We start from the raw sequence: 22139 nt of genomic DNA, 5'->3' as shown, positions 1-22139 counted from the left end.
ATGTCCACTTGGGGCTTTCTGTTGACAGATGCAGCTACAGCTTACTACGCTGGGGTGGTTTCAAGCAAGACCACTGTGCAAGAAATGATAGTGGAGTAAGATTCGGGGTGGGCAGCCTTGAGAGGAAATGTACATACGGGAGAAGGAATTCTGAAGGGATCTTCACAAATCAGTCAACACTTGTACAGATCTATCTGTAAACCAGGTATGAGCTTTTTCTTTATCCAAACCTGGTCCTAGGAAACTCTCCATGAGGTCATGGTGTGGCTTGATGGAGGGGCGGCAATGCAACAGGAGTGGGTGTCAAAGGAGAAATAGGTGTTGAATAAGTCCTAGCCATATGCGTGTACACCTTGCATATGCCTTTTAGACCTGCTCCAATCTGCTCTCGTGTGTACGTGTACCACCACCATCTGAGGATGCAATGCTGCTGCACACACCTGACCTCATGGCTTGGCAGGTCAGAGAGCACCCAGTCTGTAGAGTTACCAGATTTCTCACAGCCAAGCATCTGGTCCTATCAGGGCTTAGTAACAAACCAGAAACTTTTTCTCAAAAGTAGAATAGTTAATAGCAGAAGAGGGCATGGCTTTGCTCCAAAATTGTACCTATTTAGACTATGATTTTCCTACTGGGGCTTTGTCTGGTACTTTTATTTACCAAAAACATTCAAGTGCTATGCTGTGTCAAAAGGCCCAAGTGGCAGGGTGGCTTGTACCGCAGCCTGGATTCACTGCAGAGTTTTATTGCTCTGGGACCCCACTTAAAACTGGCTTCTTTAAGGCAAGTGGTCTGGAGCAGCACATTCAAAGGTGGTATAATTTTGCCTTCAAAATCCAAAGAAGCTAAAACTATAAAACTCTTAGGAGAAAACATTGGTATAAATCTTTGTGACCTTGGATTAGGCAATGGTGTCTTACATAGATATGTGGTTTAAGATATGATACTTAAAGCACAGCAACCAAAGAATAAACAGATACGTTGGACTTCATCAAAATTAAAAACTTTTGTGCATCAAAAGACACTATCAAGAAAATTAAAAGATCACTCACAGAGTGGGAGGAAATATTTGCAATTACGTATCTGGTAAAAGTCTAGTATCCAGAATATAAAAAGAACGCTTACAACTCAACCATAAAAAGACAACCCATATGGGAACATATGTATATGTATAACTGATTCACTTTGTTATAAAGCAGAAACTAACACACCATTGTAAAGCAATTATACCCCAATAAAGATGTTAAAAAAAAAAAAGACAACCCAATTTAAAAATGGACAAAGGATCTGAACAGAAGTTCCTCCAAAGATATCCAAATGGCCAATAAGCACATGAAAAGATGCTCAATGTCATCAGTCATTAGAGATGCAAGTCAAACCATAATGAGATACCATTTCACACCCACTAGGATGGCTATAATAAAAAAGATGGGCAATAGAAAATGTTGGTGAGGATGTGGAGAAATTGGAACATACATTGTTGTTGGAAATGTAAAATAGTGTAGCCACTTCCAAAAGCAGTTCAAAAACTTAAAACCCAGCAGTTCCGCTCCTAGACAGATCACCCAAGAGAAGGGCAAACAAATGTTCCCACAAATACTTATACATAAATGTTCATAGCAGCATTATTCATAATATCCAAAAAAAAAGGAAACAGCCTGTCAACTGATGCATGGATAAACAAAATGTGGTGTATTTTATACAATGTAACGTCACTTGGCCATAAAAAGGAGAAAAATACTGACACATGCTACAACATGAAAACACGCTAAGTGAAAGAAGCCAGTCGCAAAAGACCACATATTCTATGATTCTGTTCATACGAAATGTCCAGAATAGGCAAATCCATAGATACAGAAAGTAGATCAGTGGTTGCAGGGCTGGGAGGAGGGGGATGGGGAGTGACTGCTAATGAGTTTGAGAGTTTCTTTGGGGGATGATGAAAATGTCCTGGAATCAGAGAGTAATGAGGATTGCAAACCTCTGAGAATAAACTAAAATCCACTCAATTGTACTTCGTTCTTCTTTAATCTGAAAACAGTTCTTCAATCTGTCTTTGTCTTTCATGACATTGATGCCTTTGAAGAATATAGGCCAGTTATTTTGTAAACTGTCCTCCATTTGAGCTTGTCTGCAGTTCCTTCGTGTTTAGATTCAGGTCGTGCATTTTGGGGCAGAAATGATGTTGTCTTTCTCAGAGCCTTATTTCAGGAGAGACCTGCTGTCAATTTTCCTGGTGTCACTTTGTCTCAATACTGGTGATGTGAACTTGGATTGGGTGCTAAAGCTGCTGTCTGGCAGGTCTTGCCACTGTCAAGTTACTATTTGCCCCTTTACAATCAATATGTAATTTGTGGGGAGGTACTCTGACACTATGTAAAAAACCTATTCCTCGTGAAACTATATCACTAGCTTTAGCATCCATTCATGATTTTCTGAATCCTCTAAGGGTTTTTTTGGTTGTGTTTTTTAATTTAATTTAATTTAATTTTGGCTGTGTTGGGTCTTTGTTGCTGCGTGTGGGCTTTCTCTAGTTGCAGCGAGTGGGGGCTACTCTTCGTTGTGGTGCGCAGGCTTCTCATTGTGGTGGCTTCTCTTGTTGCAGAGCATGGGCTCTAGGGTGCGGGGGCTTCAGTAGTCGTGGTGTGCAGGCTCAGTAGTTGTGGCTCACGTGCTTAGTTGCTCCGTGGCATGTGGGATCTTCCCGGACCAGGGATTGAACCCGTGACCCCTGCATTGGCAGGTGGTGAATCCGCTAAGGTTTAAAATGACTTGTTTCTACTCAGACTAGAGGCTGTTTAAATAATTGTTGTTTTACTCCTAAATTAATACCAATTCCTCTACGAAAGGGTTTGTTTGTTTTTAAAAGTCTTGATATTCTCCTGATCACAAGAAGGGCATCCAGGCAGAGAAAAAGTTTGACAAAAAGAATTAAAAAAACAGCAGGGTGCTTTCCTTTTTCTCTTCTCTTTTGTTTTCAAATGCAACCTCTGTGTCTAGACATGGAAATAAACACACAGTTGTTCAGTGTAATTGTATCTATTGTTTAGGGGGCTGAATCAGGCTGGTGGGGAGGACTCACTAATGAAGAGGTTAACACTATTTTTTCCTTCCCACTCAGCACCCATTGGAACAAGTACAGCTTTGGAAACGTAAAATAATGTTTTCGATGTCTTATTAAGCCCATCATTTGATTTCCTTTTTTGGTAGTCCTGGTGATGGTGGGTGCAGATATTGGGGAAGCCAGTGGCTCAGGAGACATTCTGGAAATAAAATGCTACAAGAACAAGTGATCAGACTTCACTGATCATGTCTCAACACACTGCTTCCTGGCTACAGACAATCTTAACTTCAGTTTTCTAAGCCCCAGTTTCCTTATCTGAAAAGTAGGAGGGGATAATAATAGTACCCAACTAATTGTTTAGCTGATTAAATGAGATAATACACGTGAAGCACTCGGTATGGGGTTGGCACCTAATTAAGTACTCTGTAATGTTTGTTATTATTATCATTATTCAGTGGTCTTAACTGGGCAGGGGTTATTGCAGTGACTGCTTTAGGAGGAAGACTAAGTTGCCAGGCTGGATGCTCAATCCTAAAATCCTAATACCACTGCCTACTAATTCCATCAGTGTAGCCTCAGCCTGTTTGGGCTTCGAAGGGCTTTGTAGCTCCAGGTGTTGCCAATTAAAAGGCAAAGGCCTGAGGACATGTTCACCTTCTGTGCTGCCTTAGAGAGCAGAGCCCTGGGAGGGACAAAAATGCAGGCAGGAGAGCTCCAGCTCTAGAAGGATGGTAAGGGAGTGTCTGTAGCATCAAAATATCTGGGTTTAAATCTCACCTCCTGGGAATGAGTGGTGTGAGTTTCATTACTGTTTATATTTTTTACTGGAGTATAGTTGATTTACAATGTTGTGTTAATTTCTTCTGCACAGCACAGTGACTCAGATATATATATATATATATATATATATATATATGAAGCTAGTGGCTCAGGAGACAGTCATGGCCATATGTGTGTGTGTGTGTGTGTATGTTTTCATATTCTTTTCCATATGGTTTATCCCAGGACATTGAATATAGTTCCCTGTGCTATGCAGTAGGACCTTGTTTATCCGTTCTATGTATAATAGTTTGCATCTGCTAATCCCAAACTCCCAGTCCTTCCCTCCCCGACACCCCCTCCCTCTTGGCAACCACAAGTCTGTTCTCTATGTCTGTGAGTCTGTTTCTGCTTCGTAGATAGGTTCATTAGTGTCATATTTTAGATTCCACATATAAGTGATATCATATGGCACTTGTCTTTCTCTTTCTGACTTACTTAACTTAGTATGATAATCTCTACTTGCATCCATGTTGCTGCAAATGGCATTACTTTGTTCTTTTTTATGGCTGAGTAGTATTCTATTGTATATATGTACCACATCTTCTTTATCCATTCATCTGTCGATGGACATTTAGGTTGTTTCCATGTGTTGGCTATTGCAAATAGTGCTGCTATGAACATAGGGGTGCATGTATCTTTTTGAATTATAGTTTTGTCTGGATAAATGCCCAAGATTATATATATCCTGGGATTGCTGGGTCATATGGTAACTCTAGTTTTCTGAGGAACCTCCATACTGCTCTCCATAGTGGCTGCACCAACTTACATTCCCACCAACAGTGTAGGAGGGTTCCCTTCTCTCCACATCCTCTCCAGCATTTATTATTTGTAGACTTTAAAAAAAAAATAGATTTATTTATTTATTTATTTTTGGCTGCGTTGGGTCTTTGTTGCTGCATGCGGGCTTTCTCTAGTTGCAGCAAGCAGGCTTCAGCTTCAGCGGGCTTTGTTGTGGTGCGCGTGCTTCTCATTACGGTTGCGGGGCACAGGCTCTAGGCGTGCAGGCTTCAGTAGTTGTGGCACGTGGGCTCAGTAGCTGTGGCTTGCAGGCTCTAGAGCACAGGCTCAGTAGTTGTGGTGCATGGGCTTAGTTGCTCCACAGCATGTGGGATCTTCCTGGACCAAGGCTCAAACCCATGTCCCCTGCATTGGCAGGTGGTTTCTTCTTTTTTTTTTTTTTTTTTTTTTTTTTTTGTGGTAGGCGGGCCTCTCACTGTTGTGGCCTCTCCCGTTGTGGAGCACAGGCTCTGTATACGCAGGTTCAGCGGCCATGGCTCACGGGCCCAGCTGCTTCACGGCATGTGGGATCTTCCCGGACCGGGGCACGAACCCGTGTCCCCTGCATCGGCAGGCGGACTCTCAACCACTGCGCCACCAGGGAAGCCCATGGCGTGTGCTTTTGAGTTTCACTGTAGTCCTTTTCAACATAGACAGTCTCTCACATTTTCTCATTTTAAATTTATATGTTTATCTTCCCATGTAGGTCTTTAATCTGTCTGGAGCTCACTTTTGTGCGTGGTGTTAGGTGGGGATCCAGTTTTTTTTCTCTAAAACGTGAGCCTTTTTTTTCAGGACCTTTCACTAAACAACTGCTCTTTTCCTATTGCTTTGTGGTGCCAGAAGGTACCATGTTTGTCCTGTGCCTTCTTGAGATTAGACAAACCAGAAGAAGGCAGAACCTAGTGGGGGACAGAGGGGAGAGATGCCGCTGTTTGGACTCCAGGTATTTCTACATCCAGAAACCCTAACCCTGCCTTGTTTTTGCTTTACTTTTTGTCATTTGCAACTGAAGTGACTATTACAACCATGATGCCTTAATCTAGCTTCTATCTAGGAGAGCATACCCTCTTGACTAAGGCTGCCTGGGTTCCAATCCCAGCTCCACTACTAAGTGGCTGTGTGACTTTTTTTTTTTTTAATCTTTTCTGACTACACGTTAATTCAACACAAAACAATCTCTTCCAGACTTTACTGAGGTGGCTGACCACGTACGTCCACGACCAAATCTGCCTCTAAACTGGAATTTAGTTGCTGACCCAGCCCCGGCCTCGGCTTTCTTGTCGGCACCAGAGGGCGCAGCGCTTCATCTGTAGGTGACTCTGTCGCCTTCCCCTCTTGTGAGTCTTGCAGGTCGCTCTCCCTCCAGACCTTTGGGCCGTGGCCTGCCAGTCTCAGGACGACTGTGGCGCAGGTTAGCAGGCACGATCTCAGGGGGCAGTTGGAGGTAATCCCGGAGATAATGGGTACCCTCGTTGGTTAGGTACCAGTAGAAATGTCTCCAGGCAAACTGTTCCTTCATGTACCCTTATGATTTGAGAGACTGCATGGCCTTCATGACGTGAAGATTGGGCACATTCTTGTCTGCCAGCTCGGGGTGCTTAGGCATGTGGTTGTCCTTCTTGGCTACCATCACTCCCTCCTTAAAAAGGAGTTCATAAATGGCAATCCGGTTCCTCTTGGGCATCAACGTTTCGCGACAGCTGCTGTGTCCGGGGTCGGAGCTGGAAAGGAAGGGGTATCGGTTGTGTGACTTTGTTACAAGTTACAGGATCTTTCTGGGCATCAGTTTCTCCATCTGATAAAATCAGGGTAGTAACAGTACTTAATTCATAGGATTATGGTGAGGATTAGATGAAATAATACTTTAAAGCAGAACAGCGCCTGGAATGAAATAATAAATGTTATTCACTTGCATAATCCTATGTTCCCAATTAGCTGTGAGTAAATTGTGTATGATTTTGATCTATCTGGTTATATTCTAATTACACCTGAGAGGCCATTTAGGAAGTCATTTAGAAAATTAATTTTGGGGGCATACAAATAAATTACCTCCTAATGGATCTATTTGAAAAGTCCTTTTCAGGAATTCCCTGGTGATCCAGTGGTTAAGGTTCCGCACTTCCGCTGCAGGGGGCGTGGGTGTGATTCCTGGTTGGGGTTCGGGGTGGGGGAACTGGGATCCCGCATGCTACACCAAGCGAGGCCAAAAAAATGAAAGTCCTTTTCCTGCACTGCCTTCTTGGGAACTGTGACAGTCGCCGTCACTAGGTGGCGCCTGAGTGGATTACGGGAGCGTGAAACAGTGGGCCTTAAAGCAGCAGTCCCCAGTTTTTTGGCACCAGAGACAGGTTTCGTGGAAGACAGTTTTTCCACAGTCCCGGGTGTGTGTGGGGGATGGTTCCGACGGTGATACGAGCGATGGTTCAGGCAGTAAGACCGATGGGGAGCAGCGGGGAGCGGCAGATGAAGCTTTGCTCGCTCCCCCCGCCTCTCACCTCCTGCTGTGTGGCCGGGTTCCTAACAGGTACCGGTCCGCGGCCCGGGGGTTGAGGACCCCTGCCTTAAAGAGCATCTGAGCCAGGGTCAGCTCACCATGTGCCAGAGGGATTCATAGGTGAGGTTAATTTGGCCTGCAAGGAATTCACAAAACGTTTTAAAGTGCATCTGCTAATATTCAAAAATCAGGAGATTCCATATAAAAACCCGACTTCCAGTGCCTGGATACATAGGAAAGCCTGACAACCTCGGACCTGCAGCGATGCTTCCTTGAGGGTGGGTGGGCTCTTCCAGTCCAGCACAGCCCCATTTGTTCCTGTCATTTGTCCCTCCCTGGCTCCTCTAGGCATTTGAGTTTCTAACCCCTACTTATCCCAATCCTTCCCTTTGCATATTGGAGGCTGAGGTCCTACAGAGAAGGGAAGGGCTAGAACTGGAATCTTACCCGACAGAGCAGGGCTCTTTTTGTTTTTTTTTCTGGCTGTCTCTCAAGGCTTGTGTGATCTTAGTTCCCTAACCAGGGCTTGAACCCGGGCCCATCAGTGAAAGCATGGAGTCTTAACCACTGGACCACCAGGGAAGTCCCCAGGGCTCTTTTTTATACCCATGTTGTTTCTTTTACACTTGGTTGTTTTCAGAGACTGACTGAAGCTAAAAAGTGGGTAAGACGTTGTGGAAGAACTGAAATTTGGGAATTTAGGGGCACCAGTTAGATGATTAAAATAACGTGTGTGGGGACTTCCCCGGTGGCGCAGTGGTTAAGAATCCGCCTGCCAATGCAGGGGACACGGGTTCGAGCCCTGGTTTAGGAAGATCCCACACGCGGTGGAGCAACTAAGCCCGTGTGCCACAACTACTGAGCCTGTGCTCTAGAGCCCAGGAGCCACAACTACTGAAGCCCATGCACCTAGAGCCCATGCTCTGCAACAAGAGAAGCCACCGCGATGAGAAACCCACGCACCACAATGAAGAAGAGTAGCCCTGGCTCACCGCATCTAGAGAAAGCCCGCATATAGCAGCGAAGACCCAACGCAGCCAAAATCAATTAATAAATCAATTAATTAAAAAAATAAGATGTGGGAAAAAGTAGAGGTCAGTAGGATTCTTTTTCTTTTCTTTGTGCAAAACAACTTCATTGGTTTTGGGGGAAATAATATATGTTTAGTGCAAAACATTCAAACAATACAGAAAGATACAAAGAAGAGGGTAAACATTTCCCCAAATTCCACTTTCCATTTATAACTCCCATTCATTTTGGTGTCTATGCTTCCAGCCCTCTCTCTGTGTATTTATAGATACACTTAATATAGGCACTGTCAGGGCCAAGGAGTATCTGGGAGTATGGGACCTTAAAGTTCCCACACCATCTTCATCAGCTTCCCTCCAAGTAATTCTTTGATATGGCCCATTGGGAGTTTTTTCAATTATATTAAAGTGGTATAAAAATGAAATGTCAAAACTTTATGCTCACCCCCAACTCTCTTCCAATCAGATTGCTATCCAGCCCACCTATATAGAAATTCTATATAGAAATTCTGGAGCTGCCAGTGCATGTTTCAAATTTTCCTAAATGAGAACATACAAGTTGTTTTGTAAACTGATTTTTCCACCAATAGAATTCCTAGAATATCTGTCCCTAGTTTATAAATACAGACTTTAGAAATGAATAAATAAATCTCACCTTCAAGAACACCCTCAGCGGACTTCCCTGGTGGTGCAGTGGTTAAGAATCCGCCTGCCAATGCAGGATACACGGGTTCAAGCCCCGGTCCAGGAAGATCCCACATGCCGCAGAGCAACTAAGCCTGTGTGCCACAACTACTGAGCCTGTGCTCTAGAGCCTGCAAGCCACAACTACTGAGCCCACGTGCCACAACTACTGAAGCCCGTGCGCCTAGAGCCCGTGCTCCACAACAAGAGAAGCCACCACAGTGAGAAGCCCGCGCACCGCAACGAAGAGTAGCCCCCGTTCGTTGCAACTAGAGAAAGCCCGCGAGCAGCAATGAAGATGCAATGCAGACAAAAATAAAAATAAAATAAATTAATTAATTAAAAAAAGAAGAACACCCTCAGCGTCGTCAGGCCAAGCCAGTCATTTAATCAGACTGCTCCATCTGACTGATGACTGGAAAGATGGGGAACAGCTAATCAGAACCCAGCGTGCACATTCTAAAGTCTGTATGATTGCTCACAGTAGGCACTAATAGGAACAATCTTTTTTTTTAACATCTTTATTGGAGTATATTTGCTTTACAATGGTGTGTTAGTTTCTGCTGTATAACAAAGTGAATCAGCTATTCATATACATATATCCCCATATCTCCTCCCTCCCACCCTCCCTATCCCACCCCTATAGGTGGTCACAGAGCACCAAGCTGATCTCCCTGTGCCATGCTGCTGCTTCCCACTAGCTATCTACTTTACATTTGGTAGTGTATATATGTCCATGCCACTCTCTCACTTCATCCCAGCTTACCCTTCCCCCACCCCGTGTCCTCAAGTCCATTCTCTACATCTGCATCTTTATTCCTGTTCTGCCCCTAGGTTCTTCAGAACCACTTTTTTTTTTTTTGATGACCATATTAGTCAGGTTTTTGCTGTAATAATATTACATAGTAATCAGCTCCCAAATGTCAGTGATTTATAACTACAAATGTTTATTTTTCTCTTGCTGGTCTGCACACAGCATGTGGGTGGCCAGGCTTCCCCTGACCTTAGACTTGGGTCTGCTCCACGTGTTTCTCATTCCAGGACCCAGGCTGAAGGGGCAATGGCTATGCAGGGCATTCTCTCCTCATAACACATGTGCAGGAGGTCAAGCCAAATTTCACAAATTCATGTAGAGCCTCTGGTCAGACATGACGTTTGTTACATTCACCCACATTCTCTAGACCAAACCCAAAGTGAGTGAGTTAGAGAAGTGTGCTCCGTCTGTAGTAAGCAATGGCGAGGATGGGGAGGGAAGAAAGAGTCATGAACAAAAATATTATCTACCACAGGGACCAACCAAGATGGGAGACAAAATGAAATTTAGACTAAGACCTATTGTTAAGCCTTATAAATGCAGTTTGAACCCACACGGCTTGAGAACCGCAACTGCTTCATCTAGTGTGTCCCTTAATCAAAGAACCTTTGTCCTCAAAGACTCTTACTGAAGGCTCCTCTCTGATCATACTCACTCTGCCTTTATATTTTATATGCTTTATGCTTCTGTATAGTATATGCTTTTTATGCTATTTAAAGTTATGAAGACCTCACCTGGGTCTTTAAAAAGAAGGAAAAGGTTAAACTGCCCTATCAATTTTTGATTGCTGAGAGAACTATTTTGTCCTTTCCCTGCCAACGTTACGCCAATCAGCAAAAATAAATTCTCCTGTGAGTAAAAACAAGGAGTATTGCTGCCAGGCAACAAATGAGAGAGCACTATTTTTATGTTTTTTGGAAGGTGTAGCATCTTGCTCCGCTGTTTCCATGGAGAATCCCAATTGTCAAGTTTAATCAAATGCTGGAAAATTGAAATTTATGCAAAGAGACTAGCTTAGTAAGCAATTACCTTTGCTAAGTGACAACTAGGAGAAATATTTCGATGAAACCTCTTACCATAAATCAAGCATTATCCCTTGGTATCAGTTGACTCAAATTAACACTTGCATGTGTGTCAACTGCTTTTCTAAAGCTATTGCAATAATATTTCAACAAAATCACAAATTGCATGCACACCACTTCCAGTATAAATCACCATGGATGTTTGGAGCGCATATGAACTACATCAGAATACAGTAAGGAATATATAAAGAATGGTTGTAAACAGGGAATTCCCTGGCAGTCCAGTGGTTAGGACTTGGCACTTTCACTGCCATAGGCCCAGGTTGAATCCCTGGTCGGGGAACTAAGATCCCGCAAGCTGCGCGGTATGGCCAAAAAATAAAAAAAGAATGGCTGTAAACAAAGGTGTCTCTTTTGTTAGCATGGTAATGTATCAGTTTCTAAAGTTCTTCCCAATAAATTAATAAGAGAAAATACTCAATGTAATTCAGAAGAAGTAAAGGAAATGGAGGGAGGGTGGAGTTCAGAGACCAGTCCTATCAGGTATTAAAACATACAGCCTGTCCGGCAGTGATGACCTTCCCATGAGAACTTGCCTCTTGCAAAGGATTTCCTTCATCCCTCTTCAGAAGAGAAGATGAAACACAAGAAGAAGTGCCTGGTGCAGAGCCCCAGTTCTTATTTCATGGATGTGAAATGCCCGGGATGCTATAAAATCACCACTGTCTTTAGCCATGCACAAACAGTAGCTTTGTGTGTTGGCTGCTCTACTGTCCTCTGCCAGCCTACAGGAGGAAAAGCAAGGCTTACAGAAGGTTGCTCCTTCAGACAGAAGCAGCACTAAAATCACCCTGAATCAAGATGAATGGGAAACCATCCCAATAAACACATTTTGGATACAAAAAAAAATTTATTAAAACATGCAGGATAACCAAACGTAAAATAGATAGCTAGTGGGAAGCAGCCGCATAGCACAGGGAGATCAGCTCAGTGCTTTGTGACCACCTAGAGGGGTGGGATAGGGAGGGTAGGAGGGAGGGTGATGCAAGAGGGAAAAGATATGGGAACATATGTGTATGTATAACTGATTCACTTTGTTATAAAGCAGAAACTAACACACCATTGTAAAGCAATTATGCTCCAATAAAGATGTTAAAAAACAAAACAAAACAAACAAAAAACCATGCAGGATAAAAAAGAAAGGTATCGTTCTGATGAAAGAATAGGCAGCTAAATGGAATAGCATAGGGAGGTATGATAAAGCATATGATCTATTTCTATGGTATATACCCCAAATAATCAAAACTTAGGACTTGAACAAATACTTGCACACCAAAGTTCATAGCAGCATTGTTCACAATAGCCAAAAGGTGGAAACAACCCAATATCCGTCAACAGATGAATGGATAAACAAAACGTGGTATGTACATACCACAGAATTATTATTCAGCCTTAAAAAGGAAGGAAGTTCTGATACATGCTGCAGATGAACTTTGAGGACATTATGCTAAGTGAAATAAGTGAGACATAAAAGGACCTGAATATAATTTTAAAGATCCTAAATGCTGCTGCTGTGCTCTTGCATATTTATTATAATTATGGGCTTTGTTTTTCTCTTCTCCAGTCAAGTTCTGCTCCTGACAAACTGAAGACGTTTGTCTCATGTTAGAGTTAAGTGATGTTTCGAAGGTGAGGTCAGATAATTATCTGAACTGTTTCAAAACTGGGGAGAGTTATGCTGACTGGGACACAGGATCCAATATACCTATTAGAAATATACATGAACTAAAAAAACAAAACAAAACAAACAAACAAAATGGAATCCAAGAAGTTGTGTGAGGGGTCCTGTCCCTGTGGAATGAAAAGGAGAGGTGGTCTAATACCAGCCCAGGCAGCTGGCTATGAACCACAGTACTTTGGGGAGAGGAAGTTCCAAGAAGAGAACCTCCAACTGCAGGTAGCCCTCCTGACCACTGGGAAGCCACGAGTAAGGGGAATCTACATCAAGCTCAGAGTCCTTCTTATGGGAGTCAGTGAAGGCCAGTCACAGGCAGCAGGCAACACAAAACACGCTGGTCATTCAAGAAGAATGACCCTGTGTGAACAACACATGGCACAATAGCCCAGAGCAGAAAGTGAAAACTTGGATGTCCAGAGGGATCCACTGATGGAGTAAAAGGAAGGGCTCAGGACTTGACTAAGGTGGGACCAGAAGGAACCAGCCCTAGATCTCCCTCTACAACACTCCCCGCCACATGTGATGGTCCAGGTTCCGCTCTAAAGAAAAACAGAAAACTGAGACAGAGTACTAGGTTGTCTCAAAATATACGCATCATAGGCTCACTGGAGTGATTTTATGAAAGATCCAGAGGGACTCAAATGGCTTTCCTAGACAATCTGCAATTATTCTACCTACTGGCTTCTCCTTGGGCTAACAGATGAACACTGAAGGCTGAGTGTTGGTGAGTTAGCCGTTGACACCACTTTCTGAGGATCAGTTTGACTAACTTGTTTTCCTAAAGTTGAGTTGGGATTCAGTCAGGGGGTGGGAGTTTTAAAGGTCAAGGAAGAGAAGGCAGGGCAAGGAAGAGAAGGCAGGGCAAGGAAAAGAGAAGGCAGGGCGTAGAAAGATCTTCAGAGAAGGAGGTGTGAGAATAGGACCAGGAAGGAAGTTAGGAAGAAGAAAAGGCAAGATGGGCAATGGAAAGGGAGGGGCGAAAGAAGAAAAGTGTACACACAAGGTTTTTGTTCAAATGGACCTGCCTTACAACCCTCACACAGCAAGAATATCATTCAAACCTTGACTTTGTGTCCACCATGTTAGACTTGCCATAGTGTCTAGAATTATGTCTAAACTATAGAAAATAGATTTCTGTGTCTTCTATTTAGACAAATATTTCAGCCCATAAATGTATTGTTTTCACTTGTATGATGCCAAAAAACTAAAACTAAAATCTTGTTTGACTTAATTTTTTTCTCAGGAACTAAATGTGGTTCCACAAATACCCAGATACATCTCTTTCTGTTGAGAGGAATAATGCCTTGTTTGGAAAAATGGCATTATTCCAAATAATGTCATCATGGCTGGAGGCACCCATAGTGGTCCGGAAACAGTCACAAACCTGGCTATAAGCAGAAATTGACTTTAGAGCTAAAAGGAAATACTTGCCCTGGAGAGCCAGAATCATCTTGAAAAAGAAAGACAAAGTTGAAGGATTCAAACTTCCTGATTTCAAAACAAACTACAAAGCTACAGTAACCAAAGTAGTGTGGTATTGGTATAAGGATAGACAATAGGCCAACGGAAAAGAGAGTCCAGAAGTAAATCTACATATTTATGGCCAACTGATTTTTGACAAAGGTATAAAGACCATTCAGTGGAGGAAAGAATAGTCTCTTCAACAAAGGGTGCTGGGGGGAGTTCCCTGGAGGTGCAGTGGTTAGGTCTCAGTGCTTTCACTGCTGGGGCCTAGGTTCAATCCCTAATCAGGGAACTAAGATCCTGCAAGATGAAGCATGGCCAAAACAAAACAAAACAAAAAATAAAACAAAGCGTGCTGGGACAACTGGATATCCACATGCAAAAGAATGACTCTGGGTCCCTACCTCACACCATATGCAAAATTATCTCAAAATGAATCCACAATCTAAATATAAGAGCTAAACTTTAACACCCTTAAAAGAAAACATAGGCAATGGATTCTTTTTTTTTTTTTTTTTGGCTGCATTGGGTCTTCGTTGCTGCGCGTGGGCTTTCTCTATTTGTGGCGAGTGGGGGCTACTCTTCATTGCAGTGTGCAGACTTCTCATTGTGGTGGCTTCTCTTGTTGTGGAGCATGGGCTCTAGGCACACAGGCTTCAGTAGTTGTGGCACACAGGCCCTAGAGCTTGAGGGCTTCAGTAGTTGTGGCACGTGGGCTCAGTAGTTGTGGCTCATGGACTTAGTTGTTCCACAGCATGTGGAATCTTCCTGGATCAGGGATCGAACCTGTGTCCCCTGCATTGGCAGGCAGATTCTTAATTAACCACTGCGCCACCAGGGAAGTCCCTGGTAATGGATTCTTAAATATGACATCAAAAGCATGAGCAACAACAACAAAATAGATAAATTGGATTCATCAAAAGTAAAAACAGTGTGCATCAAAGGACGTTATCAAGAAAATGAAAAGACAACCTAGAGAATGGGGGAAATTATTTATTTATTTATTTTTGGCTGCATTGGGTCTTTGTTGATGCACATGGGCTTTCTCTAGTTGCGGTGAGCGGGGGCTTCTCATTGAAAGGCTTTTCTTGTTGCAGAGCACGGGCTCTAGGCACATGGGCTTCAGTAGTTGTGGCGCATGGGCTTAGTTGCTCCACAGCATGTGAGATCTTCCTGGACCAGGGCTTGAACCCATGTCTCCTGCATTGGCAGGCGGATTCTTAACCACTGCACCACCAGGGAAGTCCCAGGAGAAAATATTTTGTGATAAGGGGTTAGTATCCAGAATATATAAAGAATTCTTACAATTCAACAATAAGAAGACCATCCAATTCTGAAATGGGCAAAGGACTTGGGTAGACATTCCTCCAAAGAAGATGTACAAACAGCCAACAAGCACATGAAATGATGCTTATTAGTAATCTGGGAAATGCAAATCAAAAAAAATGTATAAATACACATTTCCATCTCTTTATGTTTTGGAGGGTTGAAAACTGTCTTCTATTATTTGTTCATATGTCAGATGAATGCATTTCCAAAACAGCTGGAGCACAATCACAACTAGTCAATCAAGCAAATGAAGAAATTCAGTCCTAAGACTTTGTTTCAATTGCTATGGTTGGGGGAGCAAAGATGAGTTAGAGGTAGTGCTGGAGATTACAAGATGAGGGAGATACGGATGGATGGAGATTGAGGAAAGACAGCCTAATAAAATAAAGAGCATTGACACACATCAGCAAAGCAAGGTCTCAACCTCCCCCACTCCCTCCTCTGCCTCATTTTTGGAGGGAGGCAACCCATGCAGATCCAGGGACTCTAATGTTATTTTAATGTTCATATAATCTTTTCTTAAAAATTTGTTTATTTTATTTATTTTTGGCTGTGTTGGGTCTTAGTTGTGGCATGTGGGATCTTTCGTTGCAGCGCACGGGCTTCTCTCTAGTTGTGGCATGCAGGCTCCAGGGCACGTGGGCTCTGTAGTTGTGGCGTGTGGGTTCCATAGTGCATGGGCTCTGTAGTTTGCAGCACACAGGCTCTCTAGTTGAGGCGTGCAAGCTCAGTAGTTGTGGCACGTGGGCTTAGTTGCCCCACGGCATGTGGGATCTTAGTTCCCTGACCAGGAATCGAGCCCACATCCCCTGCATTGTAAGGTGGATTCTTTACCAGTGGACCACCAGGGACGTCCCAATGTTCATATAATCTTTACCAGAGTGTTTTTTTCCTGTTTTCTCTGACTACTACATAAGTATAACCAGGTAAGCCAGTTCTCCACCCAGAACCATTAGGGACGAGGCAGCCTCGAGTCATCTTGGAAAAGAAATAAATATATGATTCAAGCTAGATGAGAGCCATACTTGCCTCTGGGTGAAATATAAGAGAATATGGCTTAGATGAGGTTAGAAACAAAAGATCAGAATAAGCACTTCTTTAATCTCTTATGAGAATAAGAATTTCAAGCCTCTCTCTGGAACTTTCTACCTGGCCTGGTCAGCTATATATATATACACATCAAAAAAATAAAATCATATTAAAAAGTTCAAAATCACCCTTCCTTGTCCTGTCCTACTCTCTAGGAGCAACTGCATTTAATACTTTAATTTGTTTATTCTTTTATTGGTTCAGGTTTCTAAATAATTACATTAATATTTTATTTATCAAATTTTGACATAATTTATGGCTTTCTGAATCAGTTTTAAGTCAGAGAAATAAAACCCTCACCATTTAGTAGAGAAAATGTAATAAAAAGGTTGGAACAGTAGTTCTCAACTGAGGGTGATCTTGCTCGCCAGGGAACATCTGACAATGTTCTGACAATGTCTGGAGAAATTTTTGTTGTCAAAACTGTGTGGAGGCTACTGGTATCTAATGGGTATATGTATGTGGGTATATATATATACATATATATATGTATTTGGCCATTCTATTACCAGGTATAATCAAGAGAGAGACTCAAAATACTTATTCTCATAAGAATATTATATAGAATATTCTTGTATATATAATATATAGATATATAATGTAATATATCTTATATAAATATATATTATATAATATAAATTATACACTATATATAAATATATATATATAATGTTATATATATATAGAGAGAGAGAGAGAGAGAGAGAGAGGGAGAGGTGTCTGCCAGATTTTAGTTACATTTATATTTAGGTCACTGAGACTAGATATCTTTACTCATTGATGCTGTCAATCATAATTTAATGAGCAGTGTTGTTTATTCACGTTGTAAATGTTAATCATAGTTATATTTCTTTTTTTGTACAACTTTCTGTTCTTTCTTGGAATTAACAATAGCCTCTTTTTTTGTTTGCTTAGTTTTCTGTGCATTTATCACTAATTATTCTCAAATTCCCCATTAGGTCTATAAGACTTCTTTGATATATGTTTTTTTTTATGCATTCCTTCAAGTGCATTAGAAAGTCTATTAGTTTCTTTTCTTTTTTTTTTTCAGTGATCTCCTTCCTGTAAATCTTTCTCCTTTAGTGTCAGTCCTTTGACTATATCCGTAAGTTTCATTACCTTTTTCTTTTTGAAAAATGGTTTACTTTTGTAAAGGAGCTGTTATTATCCTCTGGAACTAATCAGAGAAGTGATGAAACTCTTAACACTTTGCCTCCTCCAATAAAACCTAAGTAGGGTTATTAGATGGATCAGCAGGGGAAGAGTTAGAAGTGATTTTCTGAAAAAATTCTCTACCAGGCTGGGCTTCCCTGGTGGTGCAGTGTTTGAGAGTCCGCCTGCCGATGCAGGGGACGCGGGTTCGTGCCCTTGTCCGGGAAGATCCCACATACCGCGGAGCGGCTGGGCTCCTGAGCCATGGCCACTGAGCCTGCGCATCCGGAGCCTGTGCTCCACCACGGGAGAGGCCACAACAGTGAGAGGCCCGCATACCGCAAAAAAAAAAAAAAAAATTCTATACCAGGCTAAGGACATTTTTGACACTTGAACCACCAAAAGAAAGTTAAGTATTCTCCTTGTAGTTGAGTAGGGAGGCCAAGATAAAGTTAAAGTGGTAATTAATGACCTAAGAGGATGAGATGAAAAGGTACTTAATTTGAAGGCATTTTTATTTCTCTTAATATTGTTCTATATTGTTCCGCCTTATTTTATCTCATAATTAAGAACTGCTAGTTATATTGACAGAGAGTTATGTTTTTGTAGGAAAGCATATAAGAGGCTTGAGGTACATTTCTGTTTCATTCTGATAATTCATGTGCTGGATCTTGGGGCAAGCTGCATCATTCACTGGTGAAGGCTGATACTTTATTTTTTAATTTTATTGGAGTATAGTTGATTTACAGTGTTCATTTACAATGTGTTAGTTTCAGGTGTACAGCAAAGTGATTCAGTTATACATATACATATATTCATTTTTTTCCAGATTCTTTTCCCATATAGGTTATTACAGAGTGTTGAGTTCCGTGTGCTATCCAGTAGGTCCTTATATATAATAGTGTATGTAGGTTAATCCCAAGCTCCTAATTTATCCCTCCCCACCATGTTTCCCCTTTGGTAACCATAAGTTTTTTTTGAAATCTATGAATCTGTTTCTGTTTTGTAAATAAGTTCATTATATCATTAAAAAAAAATCAGATTCCACATGTGAGTTCATCATATATTTGTCTTTCTCTGTCTGACTTTCTTCACTTAGTATGATCATCTGTAGGTCTATCCATGATGATGCGGCCAGTGGCATTATTTCATTCTTTTTTATGGCGAAGTCATATTCCACTGTGTATATGTATCACATCTTCTTTATCCATTCCTCTGTCGATGGACATTTTGGTTGCTTCCAGGACTTGGCTATTGTAAATAGTGCTGCAGTGAACATTGGGGTGCATGTGTCTTTTCGAATTATTTTCTCTGGATATATACCCAGGAGTGAGATTGATGGATCATACGGTAGCTCTACTTTTCGTTTTTTGTTTTTTGGGTTTTTTTTTTGCAGTACGCGGGCCTCTCACTGTTGTGGCCTCTCTCGTTGCGGAGCACAGGCTCCGGATGCGCAGGATCAGAGGCCATGACTCATGGGCCCAGCCGCTCCACGGCATGTGGGATCTTCCCGGACCAGGGCACGAACCCGTGCCCCCTGCATTGACAGGCGGACTCTCAACCACTGCGCCACCAGGGAAGCCCTGTAGTTTTTTTTTAAATAACTTTCTTTTTAAGAGTGTTAAGATCTTTATTATTTATTTATTTATTTTTGGCTGTGCCATGTGGCATGTGGGATCTTAGTTCCCTGATCAGGGATCAAATCCGTGTCCCCTGCAATGGAAGTGCATAATCTCAGCCACTCGACCACCTGGGAAGTCCCCTCATTGTAGTTTTGATTTGCATTTCTCTGATAATTAGTAATGTTGAGCATCTTTTCATGTGCTTTTGGGCCATCTGTATGTCTTTGGAGAAATGTCTGTTTAGATCTTCTGCCCAGTTTTTGATTCGGTTGTCATTATCTGTTTCTTTTAAATAATTTTTTACCTCTTCTTACTCTGTCTGTTGGTGTCTCTCTGTTCATTACATTATTTTCCCCAATGAGACAGTCACACAATAATTGATCCCTTTCATCTGATCTGTTTCAGAATTAATAGCAGTCCCAGGATTATTACATCAGTCTACAGATGGGAAACCCTGGATTTAGTGAATCAAATCCAACTACCTTGCCTTTACATTTATGGTTGTAGTAGACACTGCTGGTGCCCTGCCCTGATCCCGTTTACTGTGCTAGCTCCCCTCTTCCCAGCTATTCTAAGTGTTGCTGATACTGGCTCAAGCTTATACCGGTCTCTGGAGATTTATCCTTGGCCACGGGGAGCCACCTTATTGGGAAATGCCTGGGAAGTGCTATTTCCCCTCAGGGCATCAGGCAGCCAATGACTGACTCATACAAGGATACAAAAACTGTCCCCTTGCCTCAAAGGGGACAACACTGTGGTGGCATTCACACTCCAGAACTGGGATCAGGCTGAAATTAGACCTCAGCTGAAACCTCATCCTTGTTTAGCCTCTTCCCCTGCTTCCCTTATCTTTTTACAAGTTTCTCCTGAAAGCATGACTTCAGGGTATCACTTGTGTAAGAATCTCTGCCTCCGTCTCTGCTTCTGGGAACCCAGCCTAAGACAATGGTGAACGTTTTCTGGCTTTTTAGCATTCATCCTCCCTTCTTAATAGCACCAGAGTTTCTTCTTGGGAAATGACTTTCCCATCACCCTATCGTGGACAGTCTTGACGTGACTAAAACTAGGTACCTGACCTTCCATCTTGGAAACTGAAGGGGTTTGTGGAGCATCCTTCCAGTAGATTCTTCCTCTCACTGCCTCGGGACAGCAGGCTCAGGCTTTTGACCTAAACTCCACCAATGTGACATTCTCTCCAGGGATTATGAATCTTGAGTGAGCAATACAAAGATATTGAAGTTCATTTTTCTCATCATGGGCTCCTGCTAGCCTGTTTCTCCTTCTCGACCTTTCTGTAGTTCCTGACTCTTAACTTCCAGCACCTTGATTCCCGCCCACTCCCAAGCTATTTGGTTATCCTTTTGTGAGTTATCCCAATCCTTCCAGTAGTTTCCCTCTTGTGTAAGGTCTCTCACTCAGGTTCTCTTGCTTATAAGCAAAAGAATCATTAGCGATGCAATTACCTCATTCACTTTTATCTAAGTGCAGAGAGGAAAAGGATCTGGGCCCACATCACTAATTCAGAAGAGGGGAGACTTAGGGCTTCTGAGCTTGGTGAGTAAGAGCCTACCTGGACAAACCTTCTTGCTCCAACGAAGAGGTAGGTGTTTGCAAAGCATCTTTCAACTGAGTAAATTATACTTTCATCTTAGGTGAGATTCTGAATTAATTTATTCTCTTAGAAAGCTGGTGTCTGGGGACTTCCCTGGTGGTGCAGTGGTTAAGAATCCACCTGCCAATGTAGGGGACACTGGTTTGAGCCCTGGTCCAGGAAGATCCCACATGCCACAGAGCAACTAAGCCCATGCGCCACAACTACTGAGCCTGCGTTCTAGAGCCCGCGAGCCACAACTACTGAGCCCACATGCCACAACTACTGAAGCCCGTGTGCCTAGAGCCCGTGCTCCGCAACAAGAGAAGCTACCGCAATGAGAAGCCCGCGCACCACAACGAAGTGTAGCCCCCGCTCACCGCAACTAGAGAAAGCGTGCTCGCAGCAACGAAGACCCAACGCGGCCAAAAAAAAAGAAAAAAAGAAAAAAACTGGTGTCTGGCTTTCAGCCACAAAACATACATCTCTGTCTGAAACCTCCTCTCAGTTGGCATTTTTCCTTTTCTTACATGTTAATGCATTTTTCCTTTTCTTTTCTTATATGTTCATGTAACAGTCCTAAAAACAGAACAATTCAACTTCATGAAGAGAGCTGTACTTCTTAAAAATATCTTCTGTAGGAAAAGAGACTTTCTTATGAGTGGAATTCTTCCCCCTAAATTGTTCAGTTCTGGGATTGTAGGGAAGGAAATGAGCTCAACAGAAAAACCAAAATAGATACACTTGATTCCAGAGGAATCTAAAGACAACCCTCTGTTCTGAGTTACCAGGCAACTGTTTCTCCAAGGATGCTGTCATTTTGATTTTATAGAATAATAGGGTGCCTGAATTTCTGCCTCAAGAGATTTTGGGATAATAATGAGTTCATCTTTTATTATTTAAAAGAAAGTATAAGGAGAAATCTCTCTCTTGCTTGGCACACGTTTCACTCTTTTTTCTTCCAGTTTCTTTGTTGTGTGTCCTCAAAGCAAACAGGTTTTCATCTGTTTGGGATTTTAAAAAAATTTATTTTATTTAAGTATAGTTGATTTACAATGTTGTGTTAATTTCTGCTGTACAGCAAAGTGACTCATGTATGTGTATATATATATATACACACACACATTCTTTTTCATATTCCTTTCCATTATGGTTTATCATGGGATGTTGAGTATAGTTCCCTGTGCTATACAGTAGGACCTTGTTGTTTATCCATTCTGTATATGATAGTTTGTATCTGCTAGTCTGTTTGGGATGTTTTTGTTGGGTCCTGCTGAGAGTGGACATGGATGGAAGACCACTCAAGATGTTGATTTTTAGATGCTTCAGATTCTCATTTTATGGTTACTAAGTTGTTTTACCCACAAGGAACAAAAGAAAAAATTGCACATAAACATTGCCTAAAACAATAGTCCTGGGAAGCTCAGCCTTAGGCCTAGAAGCAAG

The 22139-nt window shown here is 42.1% G+C and overlaps 1 protein-coding gene, 1 long non-coding RNA gene and 1 pseudogene across 2 annotated transcripts in view; 2 read left to right on the top strand and 1 right to left on the bottom strand.

The window, feature by feature from the left end:
- Nucleotides 1–22139, top strand: part of LOC132431612 (uncharacterized) — a 53441-nt gene that overhangs the window by 15888 nt on the left and 15414 nt on the right. The gene's annotated exons all lie outside the window — the stretch shown is intronic.
- On the bottom strand, nucleotides 5823–6350 carry LOC132431849 (small ribosomal subunit protein eS10-like; annotated as a pseudogene).
- LOC132431848 (small ribosomal subunit protein eS27-like) lies at nucleotides 11307–11552 on the top strand. Its single transcript, XM_060021609.2, has one exon. It carries the CDS (start codon nucleotides 11346–11348, stop codon nucleotides 11550–11552), a length of 207 nt encoding a protein of 68 aa, XP_059877592.2. The 5' UTR covers nucleotides 11307–11345.

This window comes from Delphinus delphis, chromosome 10 (assembly GCF_949987515.2).
Source record: "Delphinus delphis chromosome 10, mDelDel1.2, whole genome shotgun sequence".
In the NCBI taxonomy this organism is placed as follows: Eukaryota; Metazoa; Chordata; class Mammalia; order Artiodactyla; family Delphinidae; genus Delphinus; species Delphinus delphis.
This window is presented reverse-complemented; position numbering and strand designations above follow the sequence as displayed.